This window comes from Micropterus salmoides, unplaced genomic scaffold (genome assembly GCF_014851395.1).
Source record: "Micropterus salmoides isolate LMB-PRFRI ecotype aquatic unplaced genomic scaffold, ASM1485139v1 Ms_hic_scaffold_23, whole genome shotgun sequence".
Classification (NCBI taxonomy): Eukaryota; Metazoa; Chordata; class Actinopteri; order Centrarchiformes; family Centrarchidae; genus Micropterus; species Micropterus salmoides.
In genome coordinates, this window is record NW_024041484.1 from 5,102,649 (window position 1) to 5,129,504 (window position 26,856).

At 41.1% G+C, this 26,856-nt stretch overlaps 1 protein-coding gene across 5 annotated transcripts in view; it reads right to left on the reverse strand.

Moving 5' to 3' along the window:
* The window catches only part of nap1l1 (nucleosome assembly protein 1-like 1), a 28,878-nt gene extending 7,092 nt beyond the window's left edge, over positions 1–21,786 (reverse strand). For 2 of the 5 annotated variants that reach the window (XM_038738314.1, XM_038738316.1), the window contains exons 1-9: positions 21,641–21,786; positions 12,998–13,086; positions 9,863–9,965; positions 5,000–5,141; positions 3,305–3,397; positions 2,776–2,904; positions 2,499–2,570; positions 2,269–2,408; positions 11–156 (exon numbers count right to left, since the gene is read on the reverse strand). In XM_038738314.1, the coding sequence (XP_038594242.1) occupies positions 11–156; positions 2,269–2,408; positions 2,499–2,570; positions 2,776–2,904; positions 3,305–3,397; positions 5,000–5,141; positions 9,863–9,965; positions 12,998–13,086; positions 21,641–21,771 (1,045 nt within the window). In that variant the 5' untranslated portion in view covers positions 21,772–21,786. Of the gene's footprint in view, positions 1–10; positions 157–2,268; positions 2,409–2,498; positions 2,571–2,775; positions 2,905–3,304; positions 3,398–4,999; positions 5,142–9,862; positions 9,966–12,997; positions 13,087–15,002; positions 15,042–21,640 lie in introns of those variants that run through there. The other 3 variants (XM_038738317.1, XM_038738315.1, XM_038738318.1) reach the window with 3 other exon arrangements.
* Positions 21,787–26,856: the final 5,070 nt, after the last annotated feature.

The window sequence follows — 26,856 nt, forward strand, 5'->3', positions numbered from 1 at the left end:
TCAGCCTTACCCTCTGGTGGGGTGAAGAAGTTGAAGAAGGAGTCGTTGGGGACTGTTTTGGTGACAGTCCTCACTGTGCCGCGGCCCTTGTGCTTCTGTTTCTTCTTGATTGTTTTCAACGTGACGTTCTTGCCCTTCGTCCAGTCAATCGTGCAACTAGGGTGAACACAAGTGCAGGAAGCGGCAGCAGCAGCAAAGAAAGCAAGGTCAGCATCCAACATTTTAAATGTCAAATCTTTGACCGTGTGTCTAGTTGGAATCTAGTTGCTGTGGTCAGTGATATCCATTTAAAAATGATTGAGAGAGAAAAGGAGGCAGAGAGATTAGAGATAGAGAGAAATGGCTGGTACAGGTCAAGTTGGCTGTTGAGGTGGAGTCAAAATGTCACTGACATTATAAAGGAGTACAATGAACTTTGGCACTATGACACCAAGGGTGGAAGTTAACTTTTTGGCTCACCTGCTAAGATTGCTGGTAGAAGAAAAAAAATCTACTGGCCAAAATAATAAATTGCCTTTGTGTCACATTTGTTTCAGTCCTTTTATTTGAGATAATAAAAAAGGTATTATGTTGAATACAAACTTTTTAAAAAAAAAATGGTGCCACAGCATCACAGCTTTTGTGGGATCAACTTTTTTTTTTTTTTTTTTTTTTTAAATACAGCCTATGGATTATACTTCTTGATCTCTGGGAGGACAGCAGGACCGTTAGAAGATCTGATTGTGTGTCAGACACTGAGTGGACGACCACCAACTTTATTTATTTTTTTATGTTCTGCTTCAGCCTCGTCCGTTTTTTGTTTGGTGGTAACGTTAAATGTCACCACATTACGCTGGTGGCTAGCCAACTAAAAGCTAAAAACACTCCAAATACAACGTTTTAATTAGCTCCCAACACTAGCAGCTTTCATGCTGCCTTATTTCACGGGGGTATTGAGCCAATCTGCCAGCTCACTGCACTGTATGAAAGGTACAGAGCAGGAGAGGGGGTCCAATTTGATCCGCCTCTGAGCAGGGAGAGTTGGTGACAGATGAGACGGACCGATCTCTGTGAAAAGCCACAGTCCGCATGCCAGACGTAACCCTATCGACGTAACAGTCACTTTACACACTGCTGGTTCCGCTAAAGCCAAACCGCTATGTGAAAGCACACATGGTTGCGGGATACTGCTACAAACCTTTTTTGTTATGAATTAGCAGATATTCTTCCCGCGTTGATCTATGATTGATCTCTGTATGAAAGCGGCTACACTTTCTCCTCTTTACCTCCCGAATCCTGTCCACTAACGCCCACCCCCTTTAAATCTATGTTAATCAAATACAAGTAACGTGAAATGAACATAAAACCACCACCAATGAAACCTCCTAATCAGTGAATTACGATTTTAGATCCCTTGGTACACAAGATCGCTGACGTAATCTGCACTCTGCGCATGCATTGGCGTCTGTAGCTACCTGTCGGAAGCTCCGTCTTAAACCGGACTCTTATCCAGTTTTAATCCACAATTTTTCGTTACATTTTTTATATCCTTTTTATTTAACTTTTTTAACTTAAGTTTTATGTGGGTTAAGGATTTTAAGCTAGATGACCGTAAAAACGCGATCAACGCTACTGATCACAACAAAGCTCCGCGAGGCTATGGAACAGCCTGCCCGAGGATATCAGGTCAGCTGAGTCAGTGAACTCTGAAGTCACTTCTTAAAACATACTTTAATAGGAGAGCCTTTCCCGATCTTATTTGACTTTATATTTATCTTAAGTGTATTTTAGTCTTTTCAATGTTTTCATGCTTTTATCTTGTGTTGTTTTTGTATTATTGTCTTTTGGGTATTATTGTCTTTACACTTTGTAACTTGTTTTTGAAAAGTGCTCTACAAATTATTATTATCATTGACCAATTTAAGTGCGACACACACAACAACTGCTGTTAGTTACCGTCAAACAGATATTATATGTCAAGATCGCCACTGTGGCGGATAAATGTTGGAAGACTATCCGCCACATTTAGCCGCCAAACAGAAAATCCACCTGCATTTGGCGGGTGCTAATTTCCACCCCTGTATGACACAATTACTCTCATCTTTACTATAAACTAAGAACATTACATTGCAAATTTGTCTAATATTAATGTCACAACTGTCCAACTGCAAAAAGAAAACTGCTAGTTGGCTCTAGATACTAGAAAAACACCACACAATACGGCAACATATTTATGACTTGTACACCTAAATTTAAAACAAAACTGAACAAAAAAATGAGGCACTGTACCCTGTGCAGCACATGATCTCGGGTCCATCGAAGGAGAAAGGGTCGCTCTCGTCCGGCTCTGACCTCATCTTGTAGGTTTTCGTCAACACTGTGTTTGTGAAGAAGTCGTTGGGCTCGAAGTGGAACTCTAACGTGAAGCTCTGGGGAAGACCAAATGAGACTGCGGTTACTAGACAAATCAAAGTTAATGGACATGTTTCAGCCATTGAACGAGTGTTATTCTCACTCACCATGGGCTGTCCTGGATCTGAGAATTTTACTTTAATGTCTTGTAAGTGTTTGAGAATGGGTTCATCGTGTTCCTGTGGAGGAGAGAAAGCCCCACAGTATTTAGAAGATCGTCCAGCATGTACTTCAGTTTTATTATTGTCATACATCACACCACAAATCCATGCACTACACAACTTGGCCAGCAGGTGGAAGCAAACCTTGATTTTTCATTGCTGGAAGCAAATAACATCTGACCCATTTTCACTGCCTCCATGGCAGCTGTCTGGATGAACCCACCTGCAGCATGTCACTGAGCAGGTCCACGTTTTTGAAAACCGTTAACCAGAACTCGGGGATGCCTTTGGGGTCTTCTTTCTCCTCGTCCTTCTTCTCTTCCTCTAACTTGGCCTTCTCCTTCATCTCATCCTGGTTGAAGGAGACAGACATTTTCTCTTCAAAACACATCACCATTTTTCTTTTCCTATATCAAAACAGAGCTACACCCACAAAGGCAACACTTAACAGACAAAGAAACTAGCTCCATTTAATGCTTAAAAAAAAAATCCACAGATTCATCAACTGTATTACTGCTTTGCCATGCAACCAGCTGAAATCAGTGATAACGCTGAAAAACGTAACTCTTATTTAAGTCCCTTATTAGCAGCATGCACTGCAACCATTCTGTTAAGTAAAGCTTATTCTGTTCTGGATGAGACTAAGTTGCGTACATGAAATGTAAAATGAGACGCAAAAAAAGCAGGAAAAAAAAGCAGAAACCAAAGTTTCAGTCAGACAGGAAGCATGCAGGTGTATACGTCACCTGTACCTGCTTACTTACTGTCAGCTCTTCCTCCTCATCCGTCTTCCATTCACATTCTTCATCTGTGGGCTCATAAGCTGCTTTCACTATGTCACTTCTCTGCAAAGAACAGGAGAAAACGATTCCAAGTTAAATGCTTGTACCGGCTGTCCCCATCAAATGTCTATTTGTTACAATTTGTCGATCAACTATGATAATCAAAACACACAAGTATCTGCAGTAAGTTATAATGTTAATTCAGCAAAACCGGCAAATATCATCTGGTTCCAGCTTATCAAATGTTTCCAGCAAAGACTTTCTGCTTTTGGGGCAGAGAGTTACAGCGCTAAATTGTAAATAAAATGCTATAGCTTCTACAATAGCATTTATATTTAGTTTTATTTTATTTAGTTTGCTTTACAAAGACAACCAGAACAACCCGTTTATTTATATCTAAGCTTTAAAATGGACTGTGTTGAACTGCCTCAGCTGTAGGTCTGGACAATTAATTTAATTGAAATTCAGAATGAAATTCAGAGCCTCTAACAGATGTAATTTTACCATATCGGTTGTTGTTTATCTATCCCCACCCCACAGTGTGTGTTCATGTACTTTCCCCGGAAAAACATACAACTGTGTGTGGTCATGTGACTCCGCCCCATCCAGTCCTGCTGAGCTTCCAGCCCGGAGTCAGCTAGAGCTAACCGCTTTCACTTTCCAGCAGTCGACGAAACAGACATCCATTTTATTAAAGACTGAAAACAAGCTTGCTTGGTTTTTCTGTCACTTTCTGCCGCTCGCTCTCATTCGTGCCAGCACTCACTCGCTATGAATACACACACACACACACACACACAGCACTCCTTAAAATACTTAACATTAACTCCGTTACGCTTATAACAGCAGTTGTCACGCAACTTTGATGTTCTTTGACGAATGAAGAGAGGAAGCGCGCAAAGTGTGTGTTGCCATGCTCGGACAGTGTTCGGGGCCGCACTGACATTAATTATTGAGTTAAATTTTAGTAGCAGCAGTCATAATTCTACATACAGAATACAGGGGAACCATGTCTCCATAATGTGGATGTCAAAATTACCTTATCAACATTTAGATAATAGATTTTCAAATTCTGTGAATCAAAAAATTAATTAAGCCCAGCTTTAATAATTGATATTTACAGTACAAACCCTTTCAGTGAACTGTAAGGGCAAAAAACATTCAAAAACAAAACAAGTGTTCAATAATCGGGGTAAAATGTTCAATAAATAGATTTTGATTTTAGGTGAAATCGTCCAGCATGACTCAGCTGCTTTGAAAATCAAAAGATAGGACAGGATGTGTGAGCAGTTTTGATTGGATGTATAGCAGTACAGATCAGCATAAACAGATGCTGTGCAAGAACGCATCGACGACAAGTTATGCATCTGACAATGCATCCATCTGCCTCATGATTTCTGATCCAGTTACTCTAACACAGTTACACACACCCCAAACATAAGGTTCATGATAACCCATGCTGTGATTCTAGCCTTTTAGTTTATGCTTTGAGGGGTGTTAACAGTATTTAGAAAAACACCGTACATACACGTAACAGAAGTATTTCAGCCATCCCAAACATAGAAATATGATTCTATATTAAAAAGGAGCACGAAACAGTAAAGCTGCAGAAATCCAGTAGAAGTACTGAAAGGCACAACCTGAAACGATGTATAAATTACTTACTTTGTCAAAGAGGGGCTGGTAGAGGGCTGCGTACTTTCTCTCCAGTTCATGTACTTCTTCGTAGAACTTAGCCTCAATGTGGGCACATTTGACCTGCAGGTTCTTGAGGGCGTTTACGCGTCTCTTTACAACCTTTGGTAAACTGTGGGATGACAGACATGAACACAGAAGATGAGTACAATCTTGGAAAAAATTGTTTATTTCTCTGTGCTCTTTCACTGCAAATAGCTACAATTATCACACTTGTGGGTAATTATGCCAAACAAACACGAGTCTAATCTTCAACAACACAGTGAAAATGCACACAATTTCAGGTAGGGGCTTGGCTTGTGAACATGAGGGTGGCTGGCTAGACTATGGTCGACACCGTCTCTCAACAATTAATGCACATCTATGTGCATGTGTGTATTTCAAGCCTATGTGTAATGAAAGATTAACAGTGAAAATGTAACTTCCCCAACTTTATAAAATCTGAGATCGAAAAACTACATTAGTTATTTTGTAATCACGTAGTAGCTTTGCTTCCAAGCCTCCTATAAAGTTAAACACAGGACGAAGTGTGCCAAATAGGGAGCACATGGTACCCGAGAGGGCCCTGCCTCAGAAGTGAAAGTGCTGGGAGCTTTAGAGCAGAACTCTCCCCAGAGGATCTCCAATAATTTGGGGTGGTCTTCCAGGCACACTGTAAATAAACTGAAACTCTCCCAAGAACAGGTTTTATTGAGATGTGCTTCATGTAACAGCAGTGTGAATAAATTACATCTTACTTGTACACAGATTTATTGGTTTATGCTTGAGGAATTTTATGATTTTAGTACTCGAAGCTCCTACAGATCATTTCATCGATGCATCGTTTAAGAAGTACTTTTGCTTGGCAGTTTTACTTCTACTGCGCATGCGTGGAAGTGGTGATGCATGCATTGCAAAAGGATAACCATTCAGGAAAAACACTTTAAACCTTATTTTACTTTCTCAGCGATTTGTTAAGATTTTACTGCTGATTCTATTCATGTAGTTTTTATGTCCCGGTGACCAGTAAAAGTGCAGTTCTGGCTCTCACCATTCATTCAGATTGGAGCCTGGTCTTGTTAGAAATAACTGCCCAGAGGCGTTGGCAAGATGGTGGCCGAGTGGCATGACTTGCCTAAAAGGACTTTGCAAGCACCCAGCAGCTAGCTTGCGCAGTGAGGTGAGATCCACAGACACTATGCTATATGGCACCAAATTACTTCATTGATGAAAAATGCGACAATACCGTGCTGTTGAGCCCCAACATATTAACGCGGGGGATATTACTCCACCGCGACAGCCCTAGTATTAAATGTATTATATTCAGCTGACTTGTAATGGATCACTTGTGACAACAGGCATTATGTAACGGATGTACAGGGCGCGTCCGTTACATAATGCCTGTATACATCTTACAGTATATGCTTTACAAAATTGTGCTGTTCAGGACAATTCATTTCAAAACCAAACTATTAAACTATTCTGCTCCACAAACAATGGAAGAAATTGCAGCAGAATTAGAAAAGGGAACCCATGTCTTTTTTATTTTACTAATTTTGTACCGACTACAGTGGTTACATTGTAGATCTTAATCACTTGGTGATTTTGTCCCTTACCTTTCTATCAGTAGTTGTTTTGAAAATTAGTTCTGTTCTTGCTTGCACTTGAAATTGCACTTATCCATTATCAATACTACACAGGACAAAAACAAAATCAGAGGCTGAATAACTAAAGATTTGATGCCATTAGTGTTACTGCAGGCTGGGATCTAGTTTAAAAATGAACAAGTTTAAGATAGCTTTAATTAATTTTGTACATTTTGTTGTGTTGATAAAAGATTAAAATTAAATCAAATTTCTTTGTCTGGGGCCTCAGACAGGTTTGGTGGGGTTAAAGCCTTGATCAGAATTATTCTTGAGCAGTCACCTGCTTTGAGAGCTGTAGTGAGCCTGCAAAGTTTCTCTGCAGTGTGGTAAATCAGAACCCCTGCACTATCCTGGCAAGGGGACGCATGTTTGGTCCCAAATGCTGGGATGTTTTAACTGGTGAGTTTGTTGGTGACTGCCAAATACTAGACAAGCTGATCAAAGAGCTGCTTGCTGATGTTTTTACTGAGATGAGGACCAGTGGGTGGTACAGCCCAGACACACAACTACATTCACACAGCATCTCAGAGGCTACCATCACTGACTGTACCTCAGTTCCTACATTTTAGTCATTGAACTGGAGCACTTAGTTCATCCATGAGCAGGACAACCATATGACTATTGCCCATTAAGTATTCAGCACCTGCTGGACTCCCCCCGCCAATTTAACAATTAAAACACTCAGTCACAAAATAAAGTAGTATTCATCCACTCAAGTAAATATTATACAGTTTATACAGTAGCGTGTTTGCAGATTTTTAGGTCTGTAGTCGTGCATTATGTTTTTATGGGGGCAAAATTGTTTATCACTTATTAGGACACAGTCTGGATTTCCCACCTGCTGCACGCCCAATGCAGACACAATTCGGCAGATAAATTGACTCGTCACCTGACACACTGGCTGGTATCTTTGAGACGTCATACGTGTCTCATACACCGTTGAGTGGCTGCCTGTTCAGCTACTTACAGTGAGTGAAGACTATGAAACTCCAATTTCTCCTTTTGCTTCTCAGCTACTGAGATGGTTAGTAATTGACCTAACATGAGCCGAGACTTGACATTCTCATGTGAAGAGCCGAGTAGCAGCACAATGAAATCTAACTGTAGCCTCTGTATGGGCTCAGCCATTCAGTGGCAGGTTGAAGGCTACTTTGAATGCTACTTAATGTATCCTCACCTGTGGATTTAGTCTCTTACTTGAAAATTGCTGCTAAACATAAATGACTGAACTTCACTTGAGCTTGATTTGCATAAAAGCATCGCTGCTCAACAAACCGCAATCACTACTTAAAAAACTAATTAGCATGTAAAGATGCATTTGGAGTGGCAAAAACATCCACCTACCATCCAATTGTGAGTAAATTACAACCTACGACTGATGGGCCACAGCAAGGGGATTCAATAGAGTGGTTAAAAACACCCGCTGTGCAAGGTACTGAGGACATTTTAGATGAAAAACAAATCTAGCTCGATTTTATGTTTTACAATGTAATGACAACTTGAATATTATGATGGAAAAAAAATACTTTAGTTTTGATCAAGTGTTTAGCAGCCTTTCCCTTAAAAGGTTTTATATCAGATGTTGTGTAGCCAACTGCAACTACACAACTTTAAAAGCATCTTCCCTGCTTTAGTCCTTACAGACGCTCAACATCACTGCACTCTGCGGTGGCCCTTGGCCCATCATTGAGGGACTGGCCTCACCTGCTGGGAATCTATGGCTGCGGTCGAGAAGTATTTTTTGCTTATGACGGTTCCTAACTGAGTGAAGTGAACAAGTAGTATTTCAGTGGCAGTCATGATAAGAGCTGGCTGAATAAAAGCTAAGGAAAGGTGCCTCAATGCTTCCTTTCTTATCTCCTTTAGCAGAAGGTGCACCGGACCATCCTTTACGAAAAAAAGATAATGCCGTCCTACAAGTCCTTGCGACAGCAACATTTAAAGCAACGCACGTTGTCAAACTTATCGATAAAATCCATTGACCACATTTAGCAAAATCTCTGCAATACAAACGCATATTATGATACTTGACAGGCATGTGATCGGCAAAGGGCAAAAAGCAGGACAATATACTGAGACAGATAGATTCTTTTTAATGAATGAGACAGCAGCAAAGGTCATTGCCTGTTTAAGACCTGGTGGCCTAACTGTTAAAGAAACAGTTATTATTCAGGAAACTCAGATCAAAAACCGCCACATCACTCTGTTGATAAACTGTAGGAAAAAGTTTGACATCTTGACTCTGGCAGCGGGCATGTGCGCGAGACGAGAAGCACCGGGACAGTTTCATTTGATTGCGCCAGTTACACAGAAGTCGTTGCCATGGTTACCGCGGAGTGCTTGTTTGCCTGTCTGTTGAGGAGCGCAGAGCGACCTTGCAGATCAAAGCTGTCTGAAAAGCCTTATAAACCCTGTTACAACCATTCACAAGAAATTAATTTCTAACGTGCCAAAACCTTTAAGATAAGGACTTAAAGGCAACCATTCATACAGGAAAGTGTATATAGGCTATATGAGTGATCAAAAAAACGTCAGACATTAGATAGGCCTAGCCTCTAACAAGCAATGATCAAAACATACCTAATTTATCTGATCCTTATAGTCAGTGTTAGGCAAGTTACTCAGAAATAATAGGCCTATAGCCATTACCTACTAGTTACTTAGCATATAGGCCTACACCTTAAAAAGTAATATTAGCTACTCTACTTATTACTGGGTCATATAACGACACTCTCTCCCGACTAGTCCAAGCAGCAGCCAGAGATTTTTTGACTTGACTGCAGCCTATATAAAAGCCGGTTTGGTTCCAAGATGGCTCTCTCTCTCTCTCTCTCCCTCTCCCCCCCTCTTTGAAGGCTGGTGCCTTTCAGGCACCCAACTAGTGCTGTCCCATAAGTCATATCTTCATTGTCATCGCGATATGTACATGCGTGACAAACACCGTGAAACACTGCCTGAAACACGACAACTGAGAAAACTAGTTTTAATTAGGTAAGGGGACTGAAACAAGATATTAACTTGGTCCGGGAGGCTAAAGACCACAGTATTTATCATCAAGCTGCAGCCTCTGTCCTGCTGTGTCTGCTCCCACCCCCCCTTTATTTTATTGCACATAGCAGATAAGATTTTCCTCATATTGGCCTGGCCTGCACCTAACTTGGCTGTGTTTGGTTCAATTGTTTAGTGAGTCTTTTGTTGTATGTCTCACCTCTCCATGTACCCTGACGGCGAGCCATTCAGACCATCCAGCCTCTCCTGTAGTGCAGCCAGGATCTGTGGATTCTGCATCATCTGCACAGTCAGCTGACGAGCTGAGGACACAAACCCCACATATACAGTCAAAAGTGCAATATAAAGGCAGTTAAATCAACTCAGGAGTGTGAAAAGGGTCTTTTGCTCACATTTTGTAGACAAAAAAACTGGACTAAGTGGGAGGTTTTATTAAATGAATGCTTTGCTCAAATAAGCAAGTTCATGTTCAGGGCAGGGATCCCCAGCTGCACACATGTTTCTTTGTATTTGTTCCAAGTCAGTTTGACTTATTCTTCCCTGCAATATCTGAGCCATACTGAGGTATATTGCAAGTGTGCGTGTTTCAGTATGCAAGCAGGGTGGAGCAGAGTACGAGAGCAGTTTCCTGCTTAAAGCATTCCGTCATCTCTCAGTCACACGTTTGATACCTGCTGTTGCCTGTTGTGTGACTTGAAGTATACAAGGTAAACTTTGAATAAACACTGGTTAGTAACGTGCAAAGTGCCAGCGCTGCATAGACACAATAGGCAGCAGACAGCAATAAATGGTGCTCTCCCTCTGTGCAACCACACAGGCGACAGATGGTACAATCTAAGTGTCCGACACGATGTACCTATCAAAGCTCAGTTAGATCACGGCTGGCAGGTGAGAAGATTAAAGAGATTGGAAGTCACTTTTCTCCTTTGGCACATCCTGGGCATTTTGTTTGTAATGCGTTACCAGCTAGCACAGATAAGCCGTCCAAGGCTCCACATCCGGTCAAATAACTACACTCTTATGCTTGTCGGAATTCACAGAACACAAGCTGCACAACACAGGCTGGATGCTTTGATACAAAAAGCTCTTTTGGTGGATATGTCAGCCACCACAGGACCAGGTTCCTTTTGAGGTGATACAAGTGCCTCAATCTATCTATCTTTGCCACACCCCCATCAATAGAAACTTCTTTAACCACTACTGTATCATGCTCCATCACATCTGAATCTACTGCTCTACTAAAATCTAACTGACCATAACAGCTTTTTTCAATCACTGAGGAAATGTCAAACTTTGTCCTATGACTGTTAAAGCCTTCAGAGCTTAGTATTTGATACTTACAGATACTTATTGGAGTATAATTGAATAACACTCCTGATGTGCTGCTCTACACAAGCCAGTTGTTTCTCAACGTTATGACAAAATAGCCTCAAGACTGTTGGATATTTATATGACAAGGCGTGTAATGTCCATTTCCTTCCATCACTTCCTTAGGATACACAATAACAATGCTCTGTAAATGTAGACGGTAGGGTTCTAACGGTACACAAAATTCACAGTGTGATATGTTCCTCGGTACAGCAGTAAAACAAAAGAAAACAAAGCAGAAAATAACATTAATTTTGAAAAATGTAAACATTCAACAATGGCCATAATTCTTACTCCAACACTCAATACTGGATTATTGTCAACAACAAATGTCAGTAACGCATCCTAAGACTGATCTGTTAATTATAAACAAACTGCAGCTTTCACTTGTTTATACAGGGAAGGCACAATGGACTGACTAAAATGCACGAGACACATTGTAGCAGGACTCAAACACTTTGACCATATACATAAATTTTGTATTCTGACGAGTACAGTCACATAGCTGCATCCATAAAGTTTCCAATGGCATTAGTTATACCTTTGCCACGGTCCAAGTCTGCAGTCAGAGGTTGCCTGGATGCTGTAGAGAGAAGGACTCGCCTTCCAGTCCATTTGTCTCGTTTCACCAATCAACACATTTGGGGTGATGCAGTCGTAAATGACATGTCTGAAGTGTTTCCACAGACATACCGGTTCAGATAAACAATGGCAGCATACAGTTTGACTCATCTTTGTCACTAAACTGTAATGCTCCCATACAGAGGATCTAAATCTCACGAGGGGATCCTCCAGCTCTGACCTCTCATTTGGGTTTATCATTTGGATGGCAGCGACATTGCTGTTAGCTTGACTAACCTGGCTAAGGCTATAATACCAGTCGCCCTGTCAGTGTTGGTGCTAAGTTCCACTGACGCTTTTATCCAAAGCGACTTACAATTGCTAAATATGTCAGATTGCACTACTCTGGAGCAACTAGGGGTTTAGGGTCTTGCTCAGGGACACATTGGTGGATGTGTCACAATGGCAATCAAACCCAGGTCTCACACCAAAGGCAAGTGCCGTATCCACTGCCCCATTACCAGCCCCATCCGTAGGTAAAGCATTTATGCATCCCTATTCGCCATCTGCAATGTTGAATAAACATGTGGATGGGGGTTGCTGTACGATTTACACTCTGGGGGCAGCAGGCATAGTTTCACCTTTTTTTTTTTTTTTTTTTAATTATTCACTTCCACGAATCTCATGATCTGAGCATTGTGGGTCCCTTTTGAGGTTGAATGTCTCACAGCAGCCTTGACAGAGGTGACGCGAAAAAAAAGTACCTGGGTAGCAGGTACAACTTTTCCACAATGGAAAACCAAAAAAAGGCGAGTCGAGCTGGTACCATGCAGTGGAAATGGGGCAATAATTTGTGATATGCCATTTCCTAGCACAAGTTTTCACTGCCTGTTAACTCTGGCAAGCTAAAACTGTATTACTCATTAATTTCTAATCTCCCCTCAGCTTGCAGGCCTCCTGAGTGTGGTCGCTATGACAGATCAGTTGCAAGCAGCCAGAATGTGCCTTCTTTCAAGTCTAGCTTTTAAAAGACTATTCAAACTTGCTATAAATAGACAAGGCCAAACAGCCATCTATATCTGTCCACAATGAGGTATGAGTAGGCTAATACATCATAATGTGTCTGAATCATTTATGGAGCATCAAAGGATGCATAAACAGCATCGACATACCAAAATAAAACAGATTAGTGCCTCCCAGCTCTGAACTACAATTCAAAATCATGTCATGCAAATTACTCTTTGGTTTAGCTACCAGGCAGAAGCACATGGGGTTCAGACCAACTCTGCTAGTGGAAATACATTTTTATATACCCAAACGATTAAAAACTTCAATATTTTAATCATGTAATTTATGCATTCTCCACTGCAAAATTGACAACAATTTTGCATTTTAAGACGCTTACCTTTGCTGTTTTCATCTTCTCCCGTCTCTTCCTCTTCCACTTCTTCGACGTCCTCCATATCTGCCGGATCCATCTCAGCCTGGTCTTTGCTGCTCGAGGAGACACAAAGGGGGAGGAAGGCAGAAGGGAAGGTCAGCCAAAACACAGACTCTTCAGACTGTTTCAGTGCACAGAATGAACACCAACCACCAAACTACTTCTGGCACGTTTACGTTGAGGAAGCAACTGACTTTGGCAACCCTACCAGCATCTGCAAACCAAAACTGAAAACACTTCGAGTCTTAAATCATCTCACAAATGATCAATTATTTAATACATCAGTACATTATTAAACTCACAAATTCACCCCTAAAGCTTCAAAGAATGAACATACGGATGATCGGTACAGTGCAGCACTCTAATAAACTAAAGCTGCAGTCCTATTTGCATGCCTTGCTAAAACACATTTGATGATGGGAAGGAAGAATTTAGTTCAGTCGTATTCCCTGCCCAGACAACATACAGTTCTGTGTTTTAAAACATGGGATCCAGTATAGCGCTAAACTCCAGCAGTAATCAACCCTGGAGGGTTTCTTTTTCACGATGCTGTTCCAAAACACTGAAATATGACACCCTACTTCAAGATGCAGTGCAGGAGAGCTCAATACTGAACACACAGCTTTACCAGCATGGCCTATAATCCCCCACCCATCAGTCTGCAGCACAAGGTGAAAATCAATGACCAACAGTGGACAAGTGCGTGCATGCCGGCATCCATCCCTGTTTTGTGACAAGTGAGAGTCGATGTGAAGATCCATCGCTCAGATTTTGTGAGGTGCCTTTTATGTTGTGTGTCAAACAGCAACAATGAAACCTGAGCCCGGACGTGGCATCCCAAACTACCAAACCTAGCCTTAGTAAACAACATGTTTCCAATTAGGGCTTATTAAAGGAGAGCCAGCTGCACTGCCCTCTATGGGTTTAATCATGTTGTATATAGAGCTGCACAATTAATCGAAGATTGATCGCGATTACGATGTTAACTTCCCATAATTAAATGAACATGACCGACAGCAATGTTGCCGTTTAAAATGCGTGCTCTGCTCATGGAAAACTCTGCTGCAATTTGGCTGCATGCAGTCCAGAGTAGACAGCGAAGTCCACAAGTCCGCATGCGTCCGCTGCTGCCAGAGCTCGTCGGGCCCTTCTAGTCAATGCTTGGGAGTCAGACGCAGGGTGTGCCAGATGAAGCACTTGGCTCCGCTCCACGAAGAATACCCAATCTATTTTAGACGGAAGCCGCATCAAGCTGCACAGAGCAGATCAAACTGGGACAAGTTCAATCTCAAATCATTTTGCACCGGTTCGCAACATTTTCGGATTTCATATTTCATGCTTCGAGGTATGTTTTCTTCTGCTTGGTGGGCATATCACAGGTGTTACCCAATAATGTGCAACAAGTTTGTAAACGCAACGGTGTTAAAAAGGCAGGCAAATGCATGGCGCTTGCATACACAACGGGGTGTTTGAGGCACCACCGTTTCCGTTGCTAAAAACGTTTTGCTAAGTTTTGTTGGCGCTGAACTTGCCCCTGGCCAGGAAGTCAGGCACAGAACGGCATAGAGAGATCGCGGTCGATTTTCAAAATTAAACACCCTGTGTATACCAATCATAAAAAACAGTTAAAAAACAAAAAAAAGAGAACCATTTATCTACATAGCCTACTTAAACATAGAAGCACAAAAAGCAAGCACTGATTACCAGATCAACAAAATGTTAGCTTCTTCTAGACGATGCACTTTAAGGACCAGTCTTTGCTTGTCATCTGATGCACAGATTTGTACATTAGCAGAAGTGCAGCACAACATGGATGTGAAAACAGTACAATAGAGGTGCAATAAAAATTTGTAAAAATCAATGGATTATCGTGATAAATAAATCGTGATCTCAATTAGACCAAAAGGGGAGAGTATTTTTTTGTTAGAAGCATTTGATACAGAGTAGCACTAGTAGACGCTGTACTTACTTGTCGATGTCTGCCATCTTAGCTGACTCTCAAGTGATGCTAAAGAGAAAGAAGAGAAGGTAATTTACAAATACTGGAGGACACATGGCAATTAATTTTGATTAACATTTGATTGTCATCCGATCTCGGTCAAACAGCATTTTGCAAATAACTCCTGAGGCCAATTTTAAGCTGCTTGGAGTACAACAGGGGTGATGAAGTTAGCTACACATAATGAACTACTTTTCAGTAGTTGAGTAGTAGTAGCAACACCACTACACTTACAACTGAGCCATTACAACTGCAAGAATTTGAGTTTTAGCATGACCTTTTAGGGATGGACAATTGGATATGTGAAATCTGTGAATAAATAAACCCAGCTTTAATAGTTGAGCATATTTTGCAGTATAAACAGTGTCAGTGAAATACTGTTCACTGAAGTTCAGCATGAGGTTCGATCAGGACATGTTTTCATGGATCTGCGTTGGCTAAAATAAAGCAGATCTGAATTTGATTCTGCCTTTACTGTACCGTTTGTCTACCTCAGCGTGCAGGTGTTGCTGTGCTGCAAATATTACACAGATTAGCTAAGGTGACATTAGGGCTGGGCAACAGTACTGATCGCAATATAATTTTCCTCAATATCAATAAATGTTCAATATATCATATGTCAATAAATATTTGGTTTAATTCATTTGAATCACGAACAAATTAGCACTTCATTTTTCTATTAAAAATATAAATTTTGTTGAGGAAAAGGGACTGAAAAAAGATTTACTAATCAGATTTGTTCAATTTTTTTTTTTTTTTTTAAATCACAATAGTTTTGAATGTTAACTCCCTCAGATTTGTTAAGCGATCCACTGTTTGTTCCATTCTGACCATTAAGTTTAACCACATAATTAACCATCTGGTTTCTTCAACTTTTCAGTCAGGAGCAAAAAATCAGCCGAATGATATGAAATGTTTTTATCGTGATAACATTTTTGGCCACATCGCCCAGCCCTAACCACTTCATTTTTAGCCAGCAGTGATGTCACTTTCTCCAGGTGAAATGACCAACGTGCCATCGACAGGTCATATTGCTATTGCTGCCAATTAATGTTAATTCTGAGTGTAACTTGATGGCAGGCCAAAAGAAATAGAATGATTAAGATTAGGGACAAAAATACTTAAAAAGCACCAGTATACTACACCTGGAGGAATACACAGCTCCTACACATCCAGCATAGGTTAGGTTCTATTCTCTGATCCAAATGATGTTTCCATGCATTGTGGTCACACAAACCTTCAGACATTCAAAGTTACTGCAACAGCTGATTGTACTAGACTTTACAAGCGGATTTTCGTGTTTTCAAAGTGTTTACATATGTGGTGATCTCCAGACAGAACATCCTTTGACAGACCCCAGCAAAAAAGAATATTTTTTCCAGTGAAACTACACAACAAAAAATCATTCCTACTAAAAGCATGACGTAAAGTCAAAATTTGTCAACATTTCTTCAAATGTATGCTGCACCTAAGAAAGTCTACGTCACCATACAGAAAAATGTAAACTAAATTACCATGCAAAGGTCTCACTAAAATTTTGGGGTCTATTTGAAAGTGTATTACCAAAACAGTCTCCCCCTTTTTAAAAACAGGTGATAAAATCATAGCTCAGTGCAATCATTCCATTCTTTAAGAAAAGCCTTGTGAGATCCGTAATTCACAATGACTAACCAATAAGTTGACCAACTGCAAAAGCGGGCATCTATTCTGCACAAAAGACTGATGGGGGAAAAAATAAAATATATATTATTCCCAAATAATGAGTCGTGTACACTACTGGAATTTCTACCTTCGATACAATACCTTGAAAAATATCTGTACTCAACATTATTTGACACCACGGGGGAAAATTGACACAACATGGATTAAATTACTATATATAATTACTAAATTATCTCATCAACTTATGTTGGTAAGTAAATATTACTGCATGTTAAGCAGAACAGCATCAGTTAATTTACTTCTGACCTTAGTCAAAGTATTTCCTATCAGCTGAAGCTCTGCTGTCTGCTCTGAGAAGGATTAGCTTAGTTTTGATAATTATAAATTGTTAGTAGGGTGCATGATTTGGAGAAAGTCTTATTGCGATTATTGTGGGCAATATTGTGATTTGATTATAATGTAACAAATGGCACGGAGTCCACTTTCTTGATTATCAAGGAAAATGAACAAAATACAGTTTGTTGTTGTTTTAAACATTACTCGCACACTGCTCATAAAATCATTTCTCATTGTGTGTTTTTAGAGGAACATGCAAGAGCCTGGTGTGGCCGGATAATGAGCAGACTGCAACGCACAGAGAAGTGAGCATCAAACACACTCCGTTTTATTAAATAGTACACTTTCTGCTGTTATGTAATCGCACATGACATCGCGATTGCCTAATTGTTAGGCAAACAATAGGACATCTAAACAACAGTTTACTGGGTCATCTTGTTTAATACTTCAGTGATGTTGAAAGGGGAGACTTCTCCAAGTTCTTTATAAAGGACAGCGTGTCAGTCCTGCAGGTGCTTTGCTCTTTTGTTAGCGCCACTCTGTACCATCACTTTCATACGAGCTTGCTTGTATTCTTTGCCAGCATCCAATCACAAGTGACTAGTAGTAGCCAATCACAGCACAGTAGGGCGGGACTTGTCGAAACTCTGGCAAGGGGAAAAACCTAATTCAAATAGAGGAAAGGAGACGAGAAGAAAGCGCTGTGTGTGACAGGAGGCGGGGCTGTGTGGGCGCTGCAGCGGTGTGTGTCAGCCATAGATGGTGTCAGCTCACTGTCGGGGACAAGAGAAGCGCATTTTCAGGATCTATACTGTGGGAAAGGAATATTAAAACCGTATTCAGAATTGATATAAAAAAATCTAGATATTTTTGACAACACTGGTGTACACTGATTTTATGAGTGCACACAGTCAATCACGTGCTTTAAAAACAAAACTCCCTGCCTTCCGCAGACAAAAGGCAATTTTATTCAACTCTAGACTTGCAGTCCTCCTCACCCTCTCCCCTTTAGAGAGACTGATTACCATGGCATCCTTTTCAGAGTGGCAGATATGGTGGACTTTCACAGGTAAGACCTAAAGGTGGGCTATTAAATTCTGTTTAACAATTCTGGCTTCCTTTAATCAAAAAACTATTTTTGTGCCGCATTCCGTTTTGCAATGATGCTCTGGTTTGTCTTGTGTTATCAATCCAGCGCACCCCTTTCCTTTACAGTGTTGGCTCTCGCCCCTCCCTAAAAGCCAAACTCACTCAGCGAGGCTGTGGCATGTTTGTTCAGTTCGAGCCAAAATGACGAGGATATCATCATGCATCTTATACTGCATGAATTAGCCTAGCAGCCAGCGGACTGTTCCTCTAGGATGAATTTGAATTAAAGGAGTATAATAGCCTGGGGGGCAGAAGCTACTCTGAAGTCTGGTATTTACTTCTGTATCACTTGTCAGACAGCAGCAGGGTGAGCAGGCTGTGGCTGGGTGGGTACTGTACTTTAGCATCCTTTGGGCTCTGCGCCCGCACCTCACAGATATCTGATGTTCAGACGGGTACCAATGATCTGAGCAGTTTTAATTACCCACTGCAGAGTCTTCCAGTCCTGGGCTGTATACATGCCATGCCAGTTAGTGATGTTAACAGTCAGTATGCTTTCTATTGCTCCTCTGTAAAAGCTGACAAGAACTTCACACAGAAATTTGCCTTCTTAAGTTTCTTTAAGAAATACAGCAGTTTTAAGTTTTCTTCTCCAGCATGGAGATGACCATGTCAGGCTCACTGTACATTTTCAGGGACCTAAAACTGTGTACCAGAGGGAACTGAATGCTGCAAAAGTAAAGTTTTTTTATTTCATTTTTTAATTTTATTTATCTGTAAGACCCTGCTGGCAGAAGTGGTCACATTGCAATGGTTCACAGCAAGCTGCAATTCAAATCGAGTTCTGTATGTCAGTACAGCTTTTGATTTACACTGGTTTTGGTTTCTAAACATCTACAGATTTCAGACTGACAAAAAAAAAAAAAAGACATCTGAAGACATCACATTGAGCTTTATGTGAATATGAATTTAGAAGGACATTTTTCACCATTTCACAACATTTCAAAGACAATTCAGAAAATAAATGGCAGATTAATTGATTATATATTTATTAGCCGCATGTCCACATCAGCAATTTTGCGTACCTTTGCCTCATTGTGTTATACATGATGGTGAAAATATTATTTTATACCTACCACATTGACTAGTTTCTACTCAGAATCACACATTCACAACAAGCATAAATCTGGTACTACCTAGGAGCAAGGTCTGCCAAAAATCCCAGTATGCAGAAAATGTGAATGTCCTTTTGATAGGGCACAGACAGGGGCAAAAAGCCTCCTAAAACCTGGTCTTTGACTGCCACCTTCCTGCTGGGTTTCCCATCCTGTCAAGTCAGTAATTCCGTTCACCTGTCATTTCAGGGGTAAATCAGCAGCATGCTCTGGGTCCCAAGGCCCACAACTTAGACCCTCTGGAGTCACACATGATCAGAAAATCAGCCCAAGATGAAACTGTTTTCACAGACTAACAATTTCACTCAAACTCAAGAGAAGGCCTTTAAAAATCATAAGGGATTTTTTTTTTAAAGGAGCTTGACAGATATCCTTTCAAAGTCATATCAACACCCTCCTCTCTCTCATATATAAAAAATAAAAAAGTTGGCCCAAATTCAGCTAATACAGCAAGATTATTCAACTACAGAGCTGATGTGACAGTTCACTGAGCTCAGAGCCAAGTCACATGGCAGATCAAATTGTTTCTTCCTCCATAAGGGGATAAATGACAAATAGAGCAGTCTGCATGTTGTAGCTTTAATTATGTCCCAGTTCTCAACTGAGAGATGCATTCTGTCACTCTTCAACACGGAGATGCACTTCAAAGCTTTCACTTTAGTCAACATTGGTCCAGATAGACAAATGCACAAGCATGAAATATTAGAAGCACATTCGCCCCATATCACACTACATTATCTAAAAAGGTAAGATGACAACCACCACCCAGTCATCTTGTATCCTCTATTATGCCAAATTATTGATAGGAAAGTACTGTAGAAAGCCCTCAGCACCAGCACACATTTTAAAATATATTGCGATTGAATGATATGATATGTGACAGGGTGTTTCAAGTTTGCGTCAATTCTTGCTTTTAAATGAACAAAACTAGTTGCAGGTGGACAATGTAATGTGGGCACACTGTTTTACTAGGAGACAAGGTTACAGCAAAAGGTATGTAGATGTTATCCTTCACTGTAGACGCTCCTGGAATACTTGCACGTTTTAAGTATGTCTATTCAATATTTTGTCATTTTAACAATGGCAATCATCTGAAAAATCATCACGAGGAAAACATCTGCACCTGACCAAGTGACTCACGATATCTGACATATGGGATACATTTGGCAAGCATTACATCTTCAACTGGCCATGATCAGCTTGGAATCTAATTACCTAACGTTAGCATATAACAAACAGACCTTTTAATTATGTCACCCCTGCCACAAAAAAAACACATGTCCACTGGAAGAGTTCCTGTTTCCACATCTGTGTGCCTAGATTAGTAATTAGATATGTTACAAGAGACTGGCCAGAGACAGACCTTTTCCTTTCTGGGACAAGCTTTTTCTTCTAATCCTGCCCAGTGACCACGTGTTGCATGCTCGGTTCAAGCAAACCATGGATGACTGACAAAAAGCCCTGGGTGGGTGCCTGCCTGCCAGCTCACTCTGAAACCACATTTTCAACTTCATTTGGACCAAGCGAGCCGGCCCAACCTGTTGAAACGCTTACCGTCCGACGTCAAACAAATGTCCACTCGCTTCCTCCATAAACAACCCGGCCACTAGCTAGTAAACAGGCTAACTTTAGCCGGCCTGCCCGGTCTTGTCACTGCCTCGATGTGACTGGCTATTTAAGCTAGCTTATGTGCTGCTAGCTTGATGCGCACTAACGTTACTTGGGCTGAGCAAGTGGGAGGAACCGCTTCGACAGACACGGTGCCGTGGCTAGAAAAAAATATATATAATGAGGCAGTTAGGAAGTGGTGCCAACTCTCCGGTGGCATTAATGACCATGTTTTAACCAGCTTTCGCTATGTTATCTGTCCGGCTGTCGAGTTAAACCAACCGCCGTGTGCTGTATACCGAATCCAGACTCCCATCCACAGCTCCCTACCCTGGGTATCATCCTCCAAAAAAAATAAGGTCAACTCCAAAAATACAAGCTACAAGACACGTGTCAACAAATGTCGAAAGACGCCGACCATAACGAGAATTATCCGACCGTTTGTGGTTTCTATCCACGCAGTGACTGACAAAACAACCCAGGGGGAAACGGGCACACATGATAACCGCTGTTTTATTTTTTTCTAAATCGCGTGTAACGTTAACACACATCATGGTGGAGCCAGGCTCAATGGCTGCGGCTGCTGCTGCCGCTGTCTGACTTGACTAGCGTTAGCAGACCACAGCCGTCTCCCTCTGCAGCTGCTCGTTTCAGCAGCAGAATTTAAATTTCACTTCTGAAACGACGCACAAGTCTGGGGCGTTGGCGCCGAAGCCATTTCCAAGTGCTGTCCCTTACCTTTGCTCTCTGGCCGGAGGCTGCACTGGTGAAGCGGCGCTGCGCAGTGAAGAGGTCCCGGAGAAGAAAGACACTCCGCTCCGATGGCGGTAAAAGGGGAGAGAGATCCCGCCGCCTGCGCTCATATACATCCGACGTCATCACGTAAAGCGGCAGTCACCGAAGCGACGCTGTTCATGGGAGGGGCAGCGACGACGAAGCCCCTTTAGGGGGGGAGTAGGTTGTGAGGGATCATCACTACCACCACTACTGTGATTTTCTTCTCCTTCTCTTCATCACCTCTTTCATACTTGCTCTTTAATCATCATCATTGTGTTCAGCATCATGATCATCTCACCATCATGAGCAATTATCTTCGCCATACCCATCACCCACCTGCTCCTCGAGCAGCCCTTCCTCATCCTCATCACTGTGATCCTCATCTTCACTTTCGTCACTTACATTGTATCACAGTCATCACCTTAAAATCATGTGACATTTTATTGACATGTGCAATAAACTTCTCTTAGTTGTCCCCTTAACCTATTTGATATTATTGCCTGTTAAATAACACAAAAGAAACTGTTAAATATGAGCATCAATCCAGAAGTTGTCAACGTCGTTCTCCACACCCATAAACCTCTCTAAAAAAGGCGTCATACTGTCAGGTATGTGACATTTTTTGTCACAGGTCAAATTAATGTTCCAGAGCCTAAATAAAATGGACTAAACATGAGTGCATATTACTACGTGTCCAATGGTCACTTGTGTTCAGCATCCCATATGTGAGAGAACATTTCTCAGTAGGTTTCCAGGAGAATGTCTGCTGGTTTGTTATTAACTGCAAAACAATCCTGACCACACTACAGATGAAATTCTCATACACAGTCTCCTGCTCTTGACCCAGAACAAAGCCAGAGACACAGACTGTGAGGTTTTCAGTGTGATTCATCCATCAGGCAGCACCAGGCCGAGTGTTACTAACACCAGACACACTGCTCAGTGTCAACTCTCTCCGAGCGGTATATCTGGCACGAGCCCAAAGGTCAGATCTGTCATCCTACGCTATACCCACCAGAGGAAGCCTTCCCACGTGTGCCTTCCATGTAGAGAGAAACCTCACAAGTGAATATTTCCCTGAGTCATGCCAGCCAGGAGCACAGGAATAGACAAAGGACCAGATAACTGGGCTCATTCAGGGATGATTTCCTAGCCCTGCAAGCTTTGTACATTCCAGTTACACTTGAGAGCAGCAGGTAGAATCAGTGTGAAACTGGTGGTTTGTGAGCAGCTTCTCTGGGCCAGCTGGGAGGTCGGTCAAGGACACCTTCAAGTAACTGAAGAAGATAGAAAGAAAGTTTGTTTACAGAAAGTTACATTTTTATATGAATGTTTATCCTTTAAAAAGGCATGTGGATTTATAGCAGTTTGCACTTTGTTACTGACTAAACATAATTTGTTCTAATGCTTACTCTTAAATCTTACCTCATGGCAGACATTTTTACCTGTTCTCACAGGTGTTACCGATAACATTAACGATGGCCCAGTCCATTACTGTCCCACTGAGATAGTAGCATAGCACGTACAATACAAAAGCGCTGGAACCTAAATTGAATTCAGCCATCATTTTATTGTAATTAATTACACATGACCTGGTGACCCACATGTCACCCATTATGTATGGTGGTATTTTCTTATGTCCTATGGAATTATTGGGCAGGTATAAACACTCTGGGCTGAGCTGAGGACTGTTAATGTTGTGGACCTGTGGTTTTTTTAGACATTTTAGGTGACAGTAGGCTATAGGCTACCAATCAACGTGGCAATAGTGATTTGACCTGAACTCAGTCACGAGATATTTTACATTGGTTGTTACAAATATTTCATCGTCATTTGTTGGCTCTAGGAAATACTATACCTTACGGTAAATAAATCACAATAAAATGACAATCAGAATTAGCTGTGATAGCTACAATAAAACGCGCAAAAAACGCCACTGTGTCAAAAGGAAAGGTGTCACAGTAACAGCCACATGGTTTTACAAAGAGTACTGAACATCTGTCGGCAAAAATATGACAGGAAGAACGCTGCAGATGATCTCATCCCTTGCCTGCAAATTTAAAAAATTTTGTGGTTTTCTGTGTTTCCTGTTTTACTCTGTAGTTGTTATGCCCCCGGTGTAGCGGTCTTGTTTTACTTCCTGTTTCTGTGTCACTGATTGTCTGTGTGGTTTCACCTGTTTGTCACTGCGTCCGGTCCTCCTGGTTGGGCTTCTCTTGTCACTCGGTGCATGTTCATTGTTCATCAAAGTCTTATCTGTGTTTCATGCGATCTGTCTTATGTATCTGGTTTATACCTCGTGTTTTTTGTCGTATCTGTTTGGATTTATATGGTTGCCTTTGGATTTATGGACTACCCTCCTGTTTGTTACCTGCATTTGGGCCCAGAACCCCTGTTTCCTGTGTCTGTACATGGTGGACCTTAAAAACTCCTTTAATTTTCATTGGCTCGTCTTTATTCACATCTTTAGCAAGCATAGTAATCCCAGACAATCATTTCCTTTAAACTTAGTGTCTTGTTGCCACTGACATCAACTTGTATCTGAAACATTAGATTGCACTTGATCAGTTCCTGCATTTGTTATTGATTCCATCAGAGACTTAGATGCTATGTTTTACTCAATCAATTGTGGGAAATGGCCGAATAAAAAGCAGAAGATCAAGTAAAAAAAAGAGGATATTTTGTAAGCAAAAGTTTACTTCATGCAATACCCTGTGTACTTTTGCAACCAGCAATCATTTTGTGAGAGCAGATGTCAGTTTAGTTTTCAAGGAGTAGACTTTGCATTTTGGACTTAAACGTTTCAAATAACAAGGAAGCTCCTTCTCCAAACAATATCCTCACCACTGAGTTTGCACTTATGGAGGCAGCCTGGGCGGTCAGCAGGATATCTGATGAGATTCAATCTGTGAGCAATAGTACAGCTGATGGAACTTTATTTGCACCAAACCGAAGGCTGGGCAGATATAAATATAAAAAAATGATAAATACAGTACAGGATCAGGGAATTGGCTCATTTGGAGAAGGTTTGTACTAAATGCCACCTTTACGACTATAGACAAGGGCTGGTGGGGAGTTATAGTGTCCTGTGATGGTCCAAATCAACACTTCTTATATGTGGGTGGAAGTTTGTTCAAGCTCCAATTTTGGATCCAAACTTCATAGATTGAACATGAAAAGCAACTGAATTCTCTGCATGGTACTTTTAACCATTAGCACTGGGGTCAGCGTTTGAGTGTGTCATCCGATGTGCAGCCTTGGATTCTACTCCGCTCTCAAAGAGTTGCTCTAATTACATATTAATTGTATAAATGTTGTCTGTCTACACCCTGTCGCTTCTTCTTTTCATGTTCTTTTTCTTTTTAGTGGCAGGGGCGACCCCACCCTTCTCATAAGTCACATATGCATAATCTGCTTCTATCTGATATTTTACATCCATCCATCCATCGTCAACCGCTTATCCTGCGTACAGGGGATATTTTACAGATACTATTTATTTAAATCCATAATGTATATTTTTCATAATAGTTAAAGGTTCAGTGTGTAAAATTTTGTGGCATCTAGTGGTAAGGGTTGTGAATTGCAACCAATGACTCACTCACCGCTCCCCCTTTGCAAGCGTGTAGGAGAAGCTGCGGTGGTTGACACGCTCTGTCAGCTCTTGTGCTAAATAACACGTGTGGGCCTCTATTTGTCCTAATTTCTCTTCTCTTTTACTTCTAATAAACCAGATGACTACTACTACTACTACTACTACTTCTTCTTGTACTTTTTCAACGTAGTGACGGAATGCACTCTGTAGAGCAGTTTGTCCGTTTGGGTTACTGTAGAAACATGGTGGTGCAACATGGCGACTTCCATGTAAGAGGAACCATGTAGATAGAAATTGCTCACTCTAAGGTAATAAAAACAAAACGGCTTATACGGTTCATCATGTAATGTCTTTATATACCGCTGAAAACATAGTAATTTATATTATATTGCATTTATGACAATAGATCCTCCTAATATTACACACTGGAACTTAAATGTGAAAGAGAATAACCATATATCCTGTAACTCTATACATGTAATGAACACATTTAGGATGAACACATATAAGAGGTAATTTTGGCCATTTGGGAAAGGACAAGATGGGAACTTAAGTCATTTTATCTCATATTAGTATAAATTTCAGTACTGGACATACTGAAATTCTGATCTGTGATGGTGCGAGATGAAAAGTCATAATGATTCATTGTTTGGGGACCATGAATGTTATTTCAAATGGTGGACCGAACAACTTACATTAAAGCCACGTTGCTACCATAACAAACAATATGAAATGCGGGCATACAGTATGTCGGGCATCATGCCGTGCAATGCAGTAAATGTCATCGGCAAATTCTTCAGTGCAGTACCAGCAGAATGTCTACAAAACAGTACTTAGCAGCTCTTGATGGGTCTACAGACTGATAAACCGAGAGTACGTCGTAACCAAGCAGCATTTTAGTTTTAAAGCCACTGTGTGGGCCTGTATGTGTGACACGAGCCATGCGGGGAAGCAAAGCAGTGAGTCAGCAGACAAAAGTCAGGCGCATTAAGAGAGCAGTTGTTTGGAAGTAATTAGGAAATATATTTGAATTTGCTACGTGGACTGGGTTTGGACACACACCCTTTGCTCATATTATTAATCGGGCCTCTAAATGTTATCTGAAATGTCACAGCCCTCTCTGAGCATAGATGGGCGCGTCTTATTCTAGGATCCACTATGGCATTGTCCATGGTAATTCACAAGAGCTATCAAGTTTTAAGTGTATAAATAGTCCCGCTTTGTTTGCACACACTGACAATGACCTGACTGTGAGAGGAGGGGAAATACACACCAGATAGTTACTGCAAGTGCATTCAAGTTGAAAATGAAGGTTTCACATCCCTCTGCATTATTAACAGATGAAGGACACTCTGCGACAGAGGGTAGACACGCCTGCGAGCTCCAGCAGCCAATTAAGCATCAAATAAAGAATACGGTGTTGACAGCATGCAAGAGTCATGATGTTATTCCTCACCAGTAAGCAGGATATAATTACATCTAGCAGAAATGAGGAGTTTCAGGAGGCATGTCACAGAAATTTTAAACATGTTTTTAGTTTAACAAACTAACTAAATGTTTAAATGTCTAAATGTATTTTTCACCC